General features: G+C 41.0%; 1 protein-coding gene across 5 annotated transcripts in view; it reads left to right on the top strand.

The window, feature by feature from the left end:
- The window catches only part of ASAP2 (ArfGAP with SH3 domain, ankyrin repeat and PH domain 2), a 333,390-nt gene that overhangs the window by 53,988 nt on the left and 260,284 nt on the right, over nucleotides 1-19,118 (top strand). For all 5 annotated transcript variants that reach the window (XM_030198894.1, XM_030198893.1, XM_030198892.1 and 2 more), the window contains exons 4-5: nucleotides 3,034-3,108; nucleotides 11,956-12,005. In XM_030198894.1, the coding sequence (XP_030054754.1) occupies nucleotides 3,034-3,108; nucleotides 11,956-12,005 (125 nt within the window). The remainder of the gene's footprint in view (nucleotides 1-3,033; nucleotides 3,109-11,955; nucleotides 12,006-19,118) is intronic.

Genomic DNA, 19,118 nt, shown 5'->3' with positions numbered 1-19,118 from the left:
TCCACAACCTTCACCAGGAGGCCATTTCAGGCATCCATCACCCTTTCTGTGAAGGAGTATTTTCTTAAATTCCTCCTAAGTGTATTTCCTTCCTATGCCCTCTCATTCCAGAGTTTCCCTTCATTTGAAAAAGGTTCACCTCCTGTACATTGATGCCACCGAGGCATTTAAACATCTCTATTATATTCCCTCTCTCCCGCCTCTCTTCCAATATATACATGTTGAGGTTCATGAGCCTTTCATGAGTGGAGGAATAGCCTAGTGGTTAGTGCAGTGGACTTTGATCCTGGGGAACTGGGTTCGATTCCCACTGCAGCTCCTTGTGACTGACTGTGGGCAAGTCATTTAACCCTCCATTGCCCCAGGTACAAAATAAGTACCTGTATATATGTAAACTGCTTTGAATGTAGTTACAAAATACCACAGAAAGGTGGTATATCAAGTCCCGTTTCCCCTTCCCTTTCCCTATATGTTTTTGGACAGAGACCAATTTAGTAGCTGCCCTCTGGACTGACTCCATCTTGTTTATATCATTCTGTAGGTGCGATCTCCATAATTGCAGGCAGTACTCTAAATGGGGCCTCACCAGAGACTTAAGGGCACTATCACCTCTTTTTCTCCTGCTGGTCATCCCTCTCCTTATGCACCCAATCATCCTTCTGGCTTTGACTGTCACCTTTTCTACCTGTTTGGCTACCTTAAGGTCATCAGATACAATCACCCCCAAGTCCTGCTCTTCTTTCATACACAGAAGAACTTCACCCCCAATATTGTACTGTGCCGTTGGATTCCTGTGACCCATGTGCATGACCCTTCATTTCTTAGTATTAAACCTTAGTTGCCAATTATTGGACCATTCTTCAAGCTTCACTAGATCTTTCCTCATGTCATCCATACCCTCCGGGGTATCCACTCTGTTACAGAGTTTGGTATCGTCCACAAAGAGACAAACCTTACCAGACAGCCCTTCTACAATATCACTCACAAAAATTTTAAAAAGAGCCTGTCCAAAGACCGATCCCTGTGGTACAACACTAATAATATGCCTTTCCTCAGTGCAAGCTTCATTTACCAGTACCCTTTTTCTGCTCCCATTTAACCAGTTTTTAACACAGTCAGTCACTTTAGTTCCCATACCAAGGGCACTCAATTTATTAATCAGTCACCTGTGTTGGAACCGTGTCAAAGGCTTTGCTAAAATCCAAGTACACCACATCTAGCACCCCTCCAGATCCAACTGGTCACCCTGTCAAAGAAATCAATCAGATTCATCTGACGTGACCTGCCTCTAGTGAAGCCATGCTGCCTCAGGTCCTGCAGGCCATTCGATTGATAAACCTCACAATCCTCCACTTTAGATGTGTTTCCATTAGTTTACTACTGACAGGTCTGTAATTCCCAACCTCCTCCTTCTGGTCTTGTTCAGAGGGACCACATCTGCCCTTCTCCAGTCCTCTGGGACCATTCTAGACTCTAATAAAGCACTGAAGATGTCAGACAGCAGAGCTGCCAGGACATCTCGGGGTTCCTTGAGTACCCTCGGATGTATCCCATGAGACTACATCGCTTTGTCTACTTTGTTTAGCTAGCTCCTCACAAACAGTCTTATGAGAATCGGTCGAGGTTTACCGTACATCCACCCCCATTAGCGTTTGTTTTCTGCGGTCCTACCCCTGGCCTTTCATCCGTGAACACAGAACAGAAGTAATTGGTATGCAGTTCATCTTTATCCTTATCGGATTCTACATATTTCTCTCTCTCAGCTTTGAGCCTCAGAATGCTATTATGGGATGTCCTTATTTCACTTACATATCTGAAAAACGTCTTGTCCACCAATTTTACCGTATTGGCTATCTTTTCCTCCATTTGCCTCTTTGCTTCCCTGACAGCTTTTCAAGCTTCTCATAGCTTTTCCAGATATTTTTGCCTGTCTTCCTCGGTCGTCTTGTAATGTACGAAGACTAACCTTTTTTTTTTGCCCTTATTTTTCAGCAACTACATATGAGAACCAGAGCGGTCTTATTTTTCTAACATAAAGGTTTGTCGCCTTTAAAATGGCACCTTTCAGTTTTGCCCACTGCTAATCTGCTTCCTTCAGCGGTTCCTGTTTTGCAAACTCTTTCTTGAGAAATTCCACCATCTCTGCAAAGTTAGTTCTTTTGAAATCTAGGACTTTCAATCCTAAAAAATCCCTCTCCTCCTTTGTCTTAATATTGAACCACACCATTTGGTGATCACTAGATGCCAAATGATCTCCCACCGTAACATCAGAAACATTGTCTCTGTTTGTAAGCACTAGGTCTAGAATAGCTCCAGCCCACATTGGATCTGTTACTCATTACTGAAACAAATCTGCATGAGTATGTAATTTTTAAAAAAGATATATAGGAATCTATATTATACACCAATACTACTTGCATACAGTGCCATATGTTATTAATACTATAACTGAGCAATGTCCATTGTTCTGGTAATACAAGAGTAGGTCCATTTGGGGGGGGGGGGGGGATTTTTGGTAGGCAGGTGGATTGTACAATTCTCTAATTTTATATGTATAGTAGAGACTCAATTATCTGACATAAATGGGACCAACAAGGTAGTTGCTTAATCAAAAAGTTTGATAATAATGAAAAAGTGGATGAAGGATAAAAGAAAGGCATATTGAGTGCATATTTCAAAAGAGGAAGCGGTTAGAAGTTTACAAGCTTAACATGCCCAAAAATCTTAGCTAGCACTGCTGCCTTTTAACTAAATGTAATGCCAAGTAAGAGAAACAGCATTCATCTCATTGTGTCACCTAGGTATGTCTGATAATCTAGAATGTTGGATAAGCGAGACTCTACTATAGAGTCATACTTTAGAAACATTCATTTTAGGTGTAGAAAGAGGACTACCAATATTAAAAAAAAAAAAAAAGAAAGAAAGAGGACTACCATATGGTTCAGGTTGAAGGAAAGCAATTGTCTTAAACCATTTAAAAACTGTACAGTCTTTTCATTTTAACTATTTTTACAACATTTTTATATGTTACAGATTCAGAATATGAACAATATTATCACTTTTCCTTTGGACAGTTTGCTGAAAGGTGACTTAAAAGGAGTGAAAGGGGTATGTTAAATTTATTTCCATTTTAAAGAACTTTATAGATATAAAAATAATTATAAAATATGGCAATTTATAGGACTAGTTATAGAGCTGCAGTAAAATAGCACATTTACTGCAGTGAAATTTACTGTGTGAATCACTAATTTGCGGTACCTCAGTACTGCTGGTTAGTAAATCCTGTTGTAAATTAATTTTCTGGTGCCACTGGTGGGAGCATTGTGCCTTCCTAGCTGCAGCAATGCAGAGATAGTGAGGCTCATTTTCAAAGTGCATTTGCTTTGAAAATGAGCACAGGGGTGCCTTAAAAGATAAGAGACCCAGTTTAAAAGGGCTGGTGGAGGAAAAATAATACCCCTTTCCTCCATTGTGATTGTATACCACTACAGCTCTGATTCTTTTAGATTCCCACCCTTCCCCTTTGTTCTGCCCCAGCCCCCTCACTCTCCCCAGCACCTACCAAAAGGTTCCCTGGTGGTTAGTTACTGGGTAGAAGCAAGCCCTGGTCCCTCCTTCCACATTTATTTCCTAGTGATAGTCTTGTGATAACTACTACTAGAGTCAGACTGTGAAATGTAGGGGAAAATGAAAGGGTGGGGGTGGGGTGCTTTGGCAGTTAGAAAGGTTTGAAGCATGTGATTGCGGGTATTGGGAGACTGAGGGCAGCATTTTGTTATCCATACTGGCCCTTTTAAGAGGCTCCCCAGGAGCATTAGGTGATGTAGCAAGCGTGATGCTTCTGCAGTTAAAAACAATGCCACCTCAGTGGGCATGATCTTTCCATGAGTGATGTAGCTTGTGAGGTTAAATGCAATCTGCATTTTCATTATGTGTAGTAATGAAGTTCTTTGTGTTTGAATGCTTTTCTTCTCAGTATCATTTAATTTGAGTTGCATTAAAAAAAAGTGTTTTAAAGTGTTAAGTGGCAAATTGTGTTGTTGGTCTTCAGCATACATTGTTTAGCCTAAAACATGCTTTCTTATAATGCATATTGGTAACTTCCTCTGTTAGGGTCTCTTACAGAGCTGAGCTAGTGATTCCCCTTCGGCAAATGAGAGGAAACCCATAGGAATTGAATGGGCTTTCTTTCATTTGCTGCACAGGAATTGCTAGTGTGGCTTTGTAAAAGAAGCCCTTAATTGGGTAAGTTACAACTCAGACTTGTAGGATCATTTCCTGCACATGTTGTTTCTTCATGGCAGTCTGACCCGCAAATAATAATAGATGGAAATCCTAGCACGCCTTCCCCTTTCTGACATCAATACTTCAAGTTCCTGTATAAATTCAACTGGTAACTGAGCACGATGTGGCAAACGATCCCACACTGGGACTAAATTTGTTGAAAAGTCTTCCAGGCTCTAGGAGACCGCCGACTGGCAATACAGTCTTTCCTCTTCATTAAGTTGAAAAGTTCATTCTTCCAGGCGGTGACTAATGGATTGGTAGTCTGTATCCAAAACATCAAAATATTCTTTTGGGCCAAAAGAATTCCTTATATAGCAGATGGTTAGGCCCCAATTTCATGCCCAATAAAACAAAGTTTGAATAGAATTGAATATCTGCCCAGAGAGGCAGGCATCTACCCAGTATTGCAGAAAGATGCATCACCACCCACATCCAGAAAGCTTTAATTAAGGGGCAAGTCTAGAACATATGCACTAGTGTAGTCAGCTCAACCCTACAACGTGGGCATTCCGCTGTTGCTGCCACTTGAGCCAAAAATGCCTGATGAGGGGAAATGTACAAACGGAGCAAAAACATGTTGTTGTTCCCGCTGATTCTGAAGTAGTCTAGGAGTCTTAGTAGTATATTATGATTGACCACGCCGAATGCACTGGACATGTCAAATTGTAATAAAAGTATGCTTTTACCTATTGCTATTTCCTGCTTGAATTTAGTTGAGGGTGAGTAGTACTGTTTCGGTGCTGTGGAAGGGGCGGAATCCTGATTGTGATTCATGTAGTATTGTGAATTTGTCTATAGTCATTAAGTTGTTTGGTTACCAAGCCTTCCATTAGTTTGACTACCAGTGGAATGGATGCTACTGGACGATAGTTGGTGATGTCATTTGTTTTTTTTTTCTTGGTGTCTTTTGGTATTGGGGTCAGTAGGATGTTGCCTTTTTCTTTAGGGAAGGTTCCTTGTTGAAGCATGAAGTTTAAATCGGATGTGAGGTCTACTATGAAGCGATTGGGGGGGGGGGGGGGAATTTTATTAGGTAATTGGGACAGGTATCCAGTTGACAGTGGCTGTTGGAGTACCTCTTGATCGCCTGAGTAACTGTATCGGCGGTTAGGAGAGCTAATTTTGTCCAAATTCAGTCCGCTGGGTATTCACCAGGTGGTGGGTCCAGTTCACTGATGAAGATTTCGATGTCCGTATTGTCCTGAGGGAGAGTTTTGCGTAGGCTTGCAATTTTTTCGTTGAAGTATTTAGCAAGGCTGTCTGCAGATGGGATGTTTATTTATTTATTATCTCATTTATACCCCACATTTTCCCAACTGTGTCAGGCCCAATGCGCCTTACATCACACTGCAAAGGCGGACGCCAATTTAGTAAATTAAGCTAATACATCATGTAACCTACATAAGAAATAAAGGAGAGGATGGGGAAGAAACGAAAGGAACAGGGAAATCAGGGGAGAGAAGGGAAGGGTGGATGTGTCCAGAATGTTGGTATTGGTTGTGGTGATCGGTTTTATGTCTAATAGTTTGTTCACTATATGATATAGTTTTTTCGTTTCTTTGTATTCCGGCCCTATTTTAGTTTTGTAGTATGATCTTTTGGTCTGTCTTATTGCGTATTTGTATTTTCTTTGGATAAGTTTCCATGTGTTGAGTGTATATTCATCTTTTATTTTTTTCCATGCTCGTTCCAGTTGTCTTGATTGGGTTTTTAGTTGTTTCAGTTCCTCATTGAACCACAGTATCGAGTTATGTCTATGTGAGGTTCTTGCTCGTAAGGTTGCTATTTTGCCTAATATGTGTCTACATCTTTTATCCCATTCTGAGAGGTAGTGTGTGGAGTCTGTTTGTGCTGTCCAATCATTATTGTATACCTGTTTCCAGAAAGTGGCCTCTCGTGGTATAGGTTGTAGGTTCTCGTTTGTGGATGGAACCATTTTTCCGCCATTTCAGGGCTAGGTTTAGTTTATAGTGGTCAGTCCATGGTGTTTCTGGCCACTTAGTTTCTGTTATTATTAGGTTTTGTTCCCTAGACAGTTTATGAGATGAGATCGAGTGTGTGCCCTTTCGCGTGGGTCGTTTGCATGTGTGGCCATTTAAGTGCACATAAGTAAAGGAAGTCCTTGCAGTCACGAGCGTTGGTAGAGTTTGGGTCTTCTAGATGAAGGTTGATGTCTCCTAATACTAGTATATTGGAGTTGGAAGCGCAAGTATTTGAAATGAAGTCCATGAAGTTTGGCTGGCTTTCCTTCCAATTGCATTGTGGTCTGTAGAACAGGACACAGTTTAGATGGTTGAGCAGGGTTTTATGTTGGATTCTGATTGAGGCTATTTCGAGTCGGGTTGTTATGGATTCGCCAGTGGTTTCGATGGTGAAGTGGGATCAGTATTTGAGCGCTATGCCTCCGCCTCGCTTTTCCTTTCTGGTCCAGTGAGTGATTTTTATATCCTGGCGGGCATAGGTTTAGTACGATTGGGTCTTCTTGATTATGGATCCAGGTTTCAGTGATGAAGAGTAGATCTAGTTTTTCTGATGTAATCCAGTCTGTTATTATTGATGTCTTGTTTACTACAGATCTGGCATTAACGTAGCGTACTTGTATTTTGTGGTATGGGTCTTTTGTGTTCGGTGTTATGTGGACTTTTGTCAATTGCCATTTCATAGTATGTGAGGCTCTGTTTATGATTTCTGGGGATGGGTCCTCTCATTCCCAGTGTTCGGGGCCTCTTTCGAATCGTCGGTTTGTATGACCCAGGACGGCTGATTGGCCACGCGCTTTTTCAGTCTGCCGGTCCTCTCGCTCCCAGTGTTCGGGGCCCTTCTCGGATCGTTGTTAGCTTGTATGACCTCCACTATACTTTGTAAACGTAATGCATCACTGTAATTTCGCTGGCTGTTAAATTGTAAGCCACGTTGAACTGAAACTCGGTTTTGTATAATTGTGGGGTACAAGAATGAATGAATAAAATAAATCACCACTACGGGCTCCATTGGATGATATTACCCAGATGTGAGAACGTGTCCTGCTGTCCTCTGAGAACATCTGCTACAGATAGGTAACTTTGCTTTACTCCTGAGTCTGTCTCCTTTCACCTACATCTTATGTCCCCTCATTCCAGAGATTCCTTCCAATTGAAAGAAAATAGTCTCCTTTCCATTTATACTATGAAGGTATTTAAATGTCTCTGTTATAACTCTTTCTAACAAAGCATACATATTCAGGTCTTTAAGTCTGTTCTCGTATGCTGTATGACAAAGACAACTATTTTAGTAGAGGCCCTCTGGATCAAGTCCATCCTGTTTTATTTCCTTTTGAAGGTGTGGTCAACAGAATTGCACATAGTATTCTAAATTAGTTCTCTGCAAAGACTTACACAGAGGCACAATCACTCTCCCTGTACATCCAAGTGTCCTTTTGACTTTTGCCTGTTTGGCCATCTTAAGATCAGATATAATCACCCCAAAGTCCTGCTGTTCTTTCATGCATGGAAGTACTTCACCCCCTACTGTAGCTCTTCCTCAGGCTTTTGCATCCCAAATTCATAACCCTGTATTTTTTTAGCCTTTAAACTGCCAAATTCTTTACCATTCTTTAAGCTTTACTGTATCTCTTCTCATTTTATCCACACCATCGGGTATCAGCCCTATTGCAGGTTTTGGTATCATCCGTGAAGAGGGAAAGGTTACCAGACAACTCTTCCACAGTATTATTTACAAAAGTAGTAAAAGATCCATACCTTATAACACACCACTGGTAATGTCCTTTCTCCTCAGAATGAGCTCCATTTTTCACTGCCCTTTGTCACGCAACCAGTTCCTAACTCATTCACTTTAGGGTCTATATCAAGGGCACTCGGTCTATTTATAAGTTGCCTTGTGGAACCATCTCAGAGGATTTGCTAAAATCTAACTACTCCACTTTACTTCACGGTAAACCTGGAGGACGTAATGGGGCAGTTCAGCAAACTGAAGAGTAGCAAATCTCCTGGACCGGATGGTATTCATCCTAGAGTACTGATAGAACTGAAAAATGAGCTTGCGGAGCTACTGCTAGTGATATGCAATTTATCCTTAAAATCGAGCGTGGTACCGGAAGATTGGAGGGTGGCCAATGTAACGCCCATTTTTTAAAAAGGTTCCAGGGGAGATCCGGGAAATTATAGATCGGTGAGTCTGACATCTGTGCCGGGGAAAATGGTAGAGGCTATTATTAAAAACAAAATTACAGAGCACATCCAAGGACATGGATTACTGACACCGAGTCAGCATGGCTTTTGTGTGGGGAAATCTTGCCTGACCAATTTACTTCAATTCTTTGAAGGAGTAAACAAACATGTGGTCAAAGGGGAGCCGGTTGATATTGTGTATCTGGATTTTCAAAAGGCATTTAACAAGGTACATCATGAAAGGCTACAGAGGAAATTGGAGGGTCATGGGATAGGAGGAAACGTCCTATTGTGGATTAAAATCTGGTTGAAGGATAGGAAACAGAGAGTGGGGTTAAATGGGCAGTATTCACAATGGAGAAGGCTAGTTAGTGGGGTTCCTCAGGGGTCTGTGCTAGGACCGCTGTTTTTTAATATATTTATAAATGATTTAGAGATGGGAGTAACTAGCGAGGTAATTAAATTTGCTGATGATACAAAGTTATTCAAAGTCGTTAAATCGCGGGAGGATTGTGAAAAATTGCAAGAGGACCTTACGAGACTGGGCGTCTAAATGGCAGATGACGTTTAATGTGAGCAAGTGCAAAATGATGCATGTGGGAAAGAGGAACCCGAATTATAGCTATGTCATGCAAGGTTCCACGTAGAGAGTTGCACGGGGACAGAAATCTGACCCATCCCCGCCCGTCCCTGCTGGAACCTTACCCGTCCCCACTGGAATCATACCCATCCCCGCCCGTCCCCGCAAGAATTTAACCCATCCCCACCCATCACTGTAAGAATTTAATGGTACATAAAAGAAAATTCCAGTCAGCTCTCTCAGTCTTTCTCTGGATTTGAGCCACAGCACTGTAGGCAAGGAAGGAATGGAAGCTGAAACTTGGAACACTCTGGTGTGCACATGTAAGATTTGTCTTTGATTTACTGGCACTGTGTGCTGAGAGGTCACCACATGCACGTGCCAGTAGGTCAGGTGACATCTGATGCTTATGCCTGTGTCAGAGCTGAGGTCTGCTCATCAGTCCGGGAGCAAAGGGGATTAATTGTAACATAGTAAGTGACAGCAAATAAAGAGCTGAATGGTCCATCCAGTCTGCCCAATAGTCACGCTCATTATCAATTCATGATTAAATCAACGAGTGTGATATTATATACTTGATTATGGTCTTTCTTTTGTGTTTCTGGAACATAGCCCATAGAAGTCTATCTGGCCCTATCCTTATGTTCCAACTGCTGGAGTTGTCGTTGAAGCCCACTCCAGTCTATTCATCTTCTTATTTGTGGGACACAGATCGTAAAAATCTGTCCAGAACTGTCCTTATGTTCCAGCCACTGAAGACCAGACTTCAATATATTAGACACAGACCATACAAGTCTGCCCGGTATTGGCCCTAGTTAATCACAGCTAGAGTCGCCATCTAAGCATTACTTCACACATCCACACACATGCAGCCATTTAAGGTTAGGTTTTTTATAACTTCCATTTTCTAATTAGAGATCCTCTGTGTTCATCCCATGCCTTTTTGAATTCCATTATCATTTTTGTCTCTACCACCTCCTTAATGGAAAATTTTCCACATTTGTGCTGTTAAAGCGAGGAGGAGGAGGAGGAGACAGCACTCAAAGAACTTGGTACTCGGTAGATGAGAGGCTGGTGCAGGTGTAGCTTACACTTCCACTGGAACCCCGGAGAACTGTTTCCATCCACGCGGGAACCCCACAGGAACTGCTTCCGTCCCCGCGGGAACCCCACAGAACTGCTTCCGTCCCTGCGGGAATTCCGTTCCCATGCAGCTCTTTAGTTCCACGTTAGGAGTCACGGACCAAGAAAGTGATCTAGGTGTCGTCGTTGATACGTTGAACCTTCTGCTCAGTGTACTGCTGCGGCTAAGACAGCAAATAGAATGTTAGGTATTATTAGGAAAGGAATGGAAAACAAAAATGAGGATGTTATAATGCTTTTGTATCGCTCCATGGTGCGACGGCACCTCGAATGTTGTGTTCAATTCTGGTCACCGCATCTCAAAAAAGATATAGTGGAATTAGAAAAGGTGCAGAGAAGGGCAACAGAAATGATAAAGGGGATGGGACGACTTCCCTATGAGGAAAGGCTAAAGAGGCTAGGGCTCTTCAGCTTGGAGAAAAGGCGGCTGAGGGGAGATATGATAGAGTTCTATAAAATAATGAGTGGAGTTGAACGGGTAGATGTGAAGCAAGCATCTGTTCACGCTTTCCAAAAATACTAGGACTAGGGGGCATGCGATGAAGCTACAATGTAGTAAGATTAAAACTAATCTGAGAAAATGTTTCTTCACTCAACGTGTGGTAAAGGCGGTTAGGTTAGCGGAGTTTAAAAAAGGTTTGGACGGCTTCCTAAAGGAAAAGTCCATAGACTGTTATTAAATGGACTTGGGGAAAATCCACTATTTCTGGGATAAGCAGTATAAAATGTTTTGTACATTTTTGGGATCTTGCCGGGTATTTGTGACCTGGATTGGCCACTGTTGGAAACAGGATGCTGGGCTCGATGGACCTTTGGTCTTTCCCAGTATGGCAATACTTATGTACTATGTATTTAATTGTTCAGTATGTATACACGTCATGTGTTTCTACATATTTGTACTTTCTCCATTGCCGTTCTGCTCTTTTTACCAACTGTTTTCCTTGATCAGTTGGCAATTATATCATGGTGCTTTATACTCTCAGTAGGTCTACTGTCTATTGCAGTCTTTAATAATTCATTCAATTTACACAATTTCTAATTTTAATCCAACAACATATCTACTGTAGACTTTACTTCAAACCATATCTCCCTAAAATTATCAACATTGATATGACACTATCTCTTTTTAACTACATTTGCACTTTGTTCTGTAGTCATACCATTCTCAAACAGCCACCCATGATAGAGATCAGATAGGGTGAGAGCATACCATAAGAGCGACTATTGGGTGCAAAATCGACCAGTTTGTTTTTAAACTATCTGGAATAAGGACCATGTCTAAAGTATGTCCTTTCACATGTGCAGGACCACATTTACTTGAGATAACCTAATCAGGGGTGTCTAACCTCAGCCCTTGCCAGGTCCGGTTTTCAGGATTTCCTCAATGAATATGCATGAGATCTATTTGCTTACAGTTGAGGCAATGCATGCAAATAGTATCATGCATATTCATTGGGGAAATCCTGAAAATCTGACTGAATTATGGCCGTCGAGGACTAAGGCTGATCTATATGGTGACGTATAATCAACAGTCTCCTCAGAGCTAAAAATGCCATTAGCAAAATGCATATTAAAATCTTCTAAATTAAAATCTGAATATATCAACTTCAAATGAACTAAGAAAAAAAACCTCCATTAGTTATTTTGGCTATATCTCAGTGTTATGTGGGAGTAGAAATCTAATAGTCTTGTGTTGCAGGATTTGGAATTAGATTGAGAATTTCTATTTATAAAATTACCACTTTGTTAATTTTTTAATGGGCTTTCTTAAATTTTCAGGATCTTAAAAAGCCTTTTGATAAGGCTTGGAAGGACTATGAAACAAAAGTGTAAGTCTTCTCTATACTTTTAAATATATTTTATATATTTTTCAAAGTATTTTGCATGAACATTATGACCCAATGAACATTTACCAAAGGCTTGTAAATATTACTTTGCTTCACAGAGAAAAGTTATATTTACTGGAAGTTTAGGGGGTCCTTTTACTAAGCTTTGGAAAGTACTGACACATGCTTACCATGGGACGTTCTCAGGCATCCTGCAGCAATTTTTGGATCTACGTGCGCAAACCACAGAGAAGGATGTCTGGGGCAGAGAGTGGGTGTTTCTGTGCTAATCGGTTGTGCTAATGGCAAAATTGGTGCATGATCATTGATGCAAAAAAAAAATAGAAAATTGTCCATTTTCTGGCTGAGGTGAGAATGGCCTTAGCATGTGAGAAAGACCTGCATAAGGACATGCTAAGGGCCACTTTTTAACCACAGCTTAGTAAAATGACCCCAAGTGAGTGAGAGGCTGATTAGTGCAATTTAGGCGTACATTATAGAATAAGCCTAAATTTCAGTGCAGCGTATAGAATATGGTGAGTGGCCATGACATCGCCTAAAGTACGGCCATTTTACGTCAAGCAAAACGGTGTAAAAACTGGCGTCTAAATTAGGTGCAGAGCAGGTGTATTCTGTAACCCTGCATGTAGTTTTCCAGAATGCCAATGACCTGCCCATAACCATGTCCCCTTTTTGACAGCATGCATTAGAATTTACGCACACTTTGCAGAAAATGCTCGGCAGGTAATGCACATAAATTCTAATTAGTGCCAATTAGTGCTGATAATTATGTTAACATTCAGTTATCAGTGCTGATCAGCTTGTTAACTAAGTTATGCACATTGTTATGGAGTACGCTTCGATTTCTGCATGGAAATCTCTGGTTCTATATATAGAATCCAGCAGCAAGTGTCCTCTATATATGATTATGTCAGAAGGTGAGCTAAAGGTGGCGGTAAAGTCTTTACCATTTTTCACTTCAGTGGTTAGAGGTGAAAGTTAAGTCTAGCTCAAAGTTCTAGCCATCAAATTAAAAAAAAGTTTGGAGGCACTCTGGTCCAACCTGGGACACCCAATTCATCAGCCTCACCCAGCCTCGCAATAGAGGCCTTTTGTCTGTAATGTTATATTTGTTTGCTTGTTTGAGACTTTTCTATTCTGACTGGCCTGACTGGCAGATCAAGTGGTTTACAGAGTAAAATCAATAACACAAAATTTATATAAAATGAACTATAAATCATGATAGGAAAGCACTGAAGGCACACCAGGAGTAGACTATGAAGTCAAAACTAGGGAGAACAAGAGGGGGGAACAAGGAAAGCCTGGGGAAAGGGAATATATACTGACAGTTGCCTTAGCTAATACCAAAAGCTTGTTGAAATAGCCAGATTTTCATGTCAATTTTGAAGGCTTTAAAGGACAATTCTGCATGAATAGTCAACTGAGAAAAGCAGGCTAGGCAATGCAGTGAGACCAGCGCGGGACAAACGCTTTAGCTGGCGAAGGTTGGGGACCCCTGCCAGCCAAACTGGAAGCCCCAGAGCCAATTTGTGAGGTCCAGGCCACTATGGCCCTACCACAGCTATCAAAACTATAGCATATACAAGAGAAAATCTCCCTGATTAAAGCAATAACAATCTAGAAAGTTTGGGAGATTTTAAAATAATATGCATCAAAAGGTCTGACTAAAAAACAGGAAAAGGCCTCGAGAAGCCCCCAGCAAGTCTATAGACCACGGGGCTGGGCTTCTTCATCATTGGCCAGAAAAACCTCTGTATACTAACCTTTATTCTTTAGCCTTCTTATATCATTATTTTCTTTTTATTATCTTTTTATTGTTCTCTCAATATATCACTTTAGTGAGTCCAATTCTACATCAGATATTACTTAGCTTTTACTGATGTTCCAGCATACGAGTCAGTTTTACACGCAGACCACGACCAACGATGGCTGCCATTTCGAAGACCTGCATCAGGGTACAGTGGTCCGTGTTTTCATAATCTGAAATACAAAAAACAAAAATGCTCTCATATCATTCCAACTTTCATCTTCATTTAGCAACAAATATAGTGGGCTCACCTCCGAATGCTTGATTCTTAGGCAAAAAATAAATAAACTCAAAATGGCCGCTTTATATTGGTGGCTACGTCAGACGCTGTGCTAGAGTATAGCCTATCAGGAAAGCGGGATCTAAAGGTGTGTGCTCATCCGTACTATGAATGGCTAAAAAATCTCGCACTTCAAAACCCAGTCAGAGTAGAAACAGCTGATATGGGTATTTAAATCAGAAAAAATGACACCACTCGATTCTTCCGTTCAACCCTGCCAGAGACAGTGAGTTGAGACGGAAGATCCATTGTTGCTCATTCTGCAGAAGCAAACGTCTTCTGTCTCCCCCAATTTGATTGCAGGAGATCTGTATCTGCTGCAACACAAAACATCTCAATTGCTCAAAAGAGTGACCAAAAGCATTACAGTGGCAGGCAAGAGGTGAAGTAGTCTTATTAGTATTTATGGTACTTTTGTGTTCTGTCAATCTAACGTAAAGCGAGCGTGTTGTCTGTCCCACATAAAGCTTCTTACAGGGGCATATTATACAGTATATAACATAGCTAGATTTACAGTCTGTATTAACCTTCAAGGGAAATTCACAAGCTGTTTGTGGATGTACAAAACAATTCTTCTCTTTCATAATCTGAAATACAAAAAACAAAAATGCTCTCGTATCATGCTCTCAGTGCCTTTGATATGGTGGATCATGAACTCCTTCTACACCTCCTTGACTCGTTTGGCGTGAGTGGCATTGTTTTGCACTGGATCAAGGTGTTCCTGTCGTCCAGATCCTACCAGGTCAAAGTGAACTCTACCATTTCTGCTCCCTGGAGAGCCTCCTGTGGGGTGGCTGAGGGCTCGCCCCTCTCACCTACGCTGTTTAACATCATGCTGATCCCACTTGCTACCGCCCTCAGCTACCTGGGCCTAAATCCTTACATTTATGCTGATGATGTCACCATTTCCATCCCTTTCCGTGACACGGTTGCCGAAATCTCGGACCTGATTGCTACAAGCATATCTACAATGGAACATTGGGCGAGGGTGTTCCAGTTCAAGTTGAATAAGGATAAAACGCAGTGCCTAATTCTCCACTCCCCTTACTATTTAGTCCCTACTGATACCCTCACTATAAATGACTATGTTCTCCCTCTATCCAGCAGTCTAAAGCTCCTTGGGGTGACCTTGGATAAGCATTTGCTTCTGGATGACCAGGTACGAGCTGTCACTAAGAGAATGTTCAATGCAATGTGGAGGCTTCGGCAGGTCAGATACTGCCTATCTAGAGAACTGTTTCGCACCCTTGTTCATTGGTTGGTGCTATCTCACCTGGATTACTGCAGCGGGATTTATGCAGGTTGCCTTGGATACCTTTTGCAGAAACTCCAGACTGTACAAAACACTGCGGCAAGACTAATCCTGGGTAAATCGCGTTTCGAGCATGCTCAACCTCTGCGTTTCCTTCTCCACTGGTTGCCTGTGAGGGAACGTATCTCTTTCAAAATCTGCTCCCTAATTCACAAAATCATATATGGATTGGCTCCAGGATATATGCTTCGCCTTATCGACCTACCTCTCAGGAATGCAGTTGCCACCTCGAGGTCGTATCTCAACCTGCACTTTCCAAATTGCAGAGGCGTTAGATACAAGAAGATCTTCACTTCGTCCTTCCAATACTCCTGTGCCAAGAATTGGAATGGTTTGCCGAAATGCTTAAAACTGCAAAATGATCACCAGCTAGCTGTTCAAGAGGCTGCTGAAAACCCACCTATTTGGACTGGTCTACTCCCCCCCACTCTTACCGATCAATAGTCCCACTTTCTTACCCCTGCATCTGTTATGCCCCCTTCCCCTTCCTTGCCTATTTTTGTCTCTTACCATTTTCTCTTATTGCATTGTCACTGTTAATTCTCCTATGTAAGCCACATTGTGCCTGCGTGTTTGGGAAAATGTGGGGTAGAAATGTACTATAAATAAATAATCGGACACATTTATTACACAGTTATTACACTTTTTGTGTCCATTCCAAATCTGTATGATCTCATTCCGAGCTGGTAAAACAGAAGGACAAAGTAGCTCTTTTAGATTTCTAGAGCGGCTGTAAGCAAAACAGACCCTAGTATCTGAAAAAGCTGGTATGCTACTGGTGATGGTTAGGGACATAACCCACAAGTCTCTGGATTGAGTTGTTGGGACTAATGGAAAGAAAATTAACAGGTAAGGACTAATTTTACCTTTACATAAGTAAACAAAAACTTTTAAAATGGATAATGAGTTAATACCAAGCTCTGTTAGCAGTTGTGAGAATAGATAGCTGCTTGTCGCAGTCCTTTATTGTACACTGCCCTGTATGACCCTAAAGGGTTGGCAGAGTTAATCCGGGTAGATCATCATACAAGGAGGGTGATGATGATAAGGGATGGTGGGGGGGGTGGGGGTGTGTTTTGAGCAGAAGATGGCATTTTAAGCTGATAATATTGGACAGATCCAAGGGAATCCCTGCCACATTGCTGGAAGACCTTCAACTTCTTTGGAAAGTTTTGGGCTAGAAAAGTAAACATAAGTCTGAAATTATGCTGTTGTATACTAGAAAGGGTGTCTGCTTGCAGGCATAGCTTCGGTGCCTTTTTAAGTAGGTTAAGTAATTAAATTTAATTCCACATTTGCAATCCAGTTAACTATTTATAGAGCTCATGGTGGATAACACACAAATATATCTAAACAAAACAGTGTAAAAAACACATTAAAATAATAACAAGCAGAGTAAGTTACTGTTACAGTATTATAGTATTTCTGAAATAAGTCTGTAGACCTGTCAGAATTGCATTTAATTCTTTATGGGCCCCTTTTACAAAGAGTCGCTAGTGTTTTTAGTGCACGCTTAAAATTATTGTGTGCTAACCGCTAAGATTCCCATTATATTCCTATGGGCAACTTAACGTTTACTTCCGGATTCTATGTAGCACGCCTAGAGATCTGCACCAAAATCCAGGCAGATCTATAACAATGCGCTTAACTTAATTAGCTTAATAAGATATTAGCATTGATAATAGAACTTAAGCAATATTTAGAATTTACGTTCACAACTCACTAAGCGAATTCTATAACACACTGCATCTAACGTCTAACGCACGCAGATAAAAAGGGGCATGGTTATGGGTGGTGAAATAGGTGTTACATGGGCATTCAGAAATTTATGTGCACAGTTACAGAATATAGCTTTGTGCCTACATCTACACACCGGGATTTATGCCATGTTTTCATTGGTGTAAATGGACATGTGGAGTTTTAGGCACTGGGATATCAATTAAATGTATTCTTTATACTGTTCTCAAATCTAGTCACCGCTTGTAGAGTTCGCTTAGCTGAAAATATTTTCTGTGTGAATTTTTTTTAGGTGCCATATATAGAATCCCCCCATAGCACGCGTGAATTTTTAGCATACACTAAAAAGGCTAGTGGTCCCTAGTAAAAGACCACCTATGTGTTAAAACATCAAAGGCAGTGAGTTCCACAATTTTGGTCTTGCACTCTAAATAGCTCCTTTTTTTCAAGTGGCCAGTCTAAATGTTTTGACGGGTCAGAATTATTTTAAATTATTCTTGTACACTTTAAGCTGGAATATACCAGGTAACACATAATGCCATGTAAGTTGGTGCCAAATTATGCAAGATCTTGTAAATAAACAGCAAGAGCTTAAACTGAATCCTAGTTTGGATATGTAGCCAGTGGAGAGATATCATACAAGTCATTGCTCTATCTCATTTAGATCTTGCATATGAGGTATTGCTCTATCCCATTTAGTTCTTCCAAAGACCATCTTTGCATGACTTGTAAGCATGATAATCTGGAAGACCAGCCAAAACACGGTTGCAATAATCCAGGGTTGATGATCATTTGTGTTCATGTATCAGGGAGATCATCTGATTTATATCAGTGGTTTCCAACACGCTGCTCCATATGCGGATCCATAACCAAAACAGAGAAATTGAATTGGCTCACCTGAAGGATGGGGCACCGTTAGGAGGTGGATAGAGAAACGGCCATTTCCTCAGATTTTATGAGCCACGCAAAAGCGTGTCATGTCCAACTAAAATCAGTCGCTTTGGATTGACTGTGCCACGTTGAAACCCCTCCATTTCCAGTGAACAATATGCAGACACAGGTATCTTATTCATATCTCTTAAGTGTGTTAATCAGGAGACTCATTTATAGGTTTTACAACTGTTAATGAGCCAAAATTGAGGTTTTAAAAAAATATATCCTTGTTAAATCAAAATTAGTATTTAAAATTACATGTGTTAAGCCTAAAATCTTTTGGTGGCCCCCAGAACTTTCTCATGTCCACTTTGTGGCCCTTTACATGAAAAAGTTAGAGACCAATGATTTATATGATCTGAACTTTGTCCCAATCTTGAAGTGTTTAAAGATGGAAGCTCATAAAGGGAAAGGAGCAGCTGGATTTGTAGAACAAGTGTGATTAGAATGAATTAGCTCCTACGATTTAATTTACTTGTTCACTTTGTTACCAATAGTGATTCCTGCTGGATTTTTCCAAGTAGTGAACTCTATAATCTCTAGCTTTGTATGGGCAAGGAGGTGTGCCTGGGTAAGTCTGTAAAGTTTGCAGCTGAGAAAGGAGACAAGAGGCATTAACTTGCCCAATTTTTATGGGGATTATGTGGCAGCACTGTTTGGAATTTTGTCCCAATGACATGCCTCTTTGGAGTGGAAGAAAACAGAGTTTGGGAAGCAGAGTGGTTGGGTTCCATGGGGCACCATGTCTGGGAACAGGCATTTTGGGTCAAATCTGGTGAGAGTCAAATGGTGCTCTTTTAAGGAAAGTAGATGGGTGTGAAAATTGTCTCCATTTTATTCCTACTTTGGTGTGCCAAAGATTTGGGCTGTTGGGGTGGACATTTAGTCAGCTATAGTATTTTAGTTAGGGAGTTTGTGTATGTGGTTGGAGTTTGACTAAATTCAGTGTGGAAGGCTTTTCTCTCTTTGCATACTTCAACTTCATGCCTTCGTACTTCAGAGGGAGAGGAAGAGAATGGTCAGAGC

Source organism: Microcaecilia unicolor, chromosome 3 (genome assembly GCF_901765095.1).
Source record: "Microcaecilia unicolor chromosome 3, aMicUni1.1, whole genome shotgun sequence".
NCBI lineage: Eukaryota > Metazoa > Chordata > Amphibia > Gymnophiona > Siphonopidae > Microcaecilia > Microcaecilia unicolor.
Note: the sequence above shows the minus strand (reverse complement) of the source record. Positions and strands in the feature narration are given on the sequence as shown.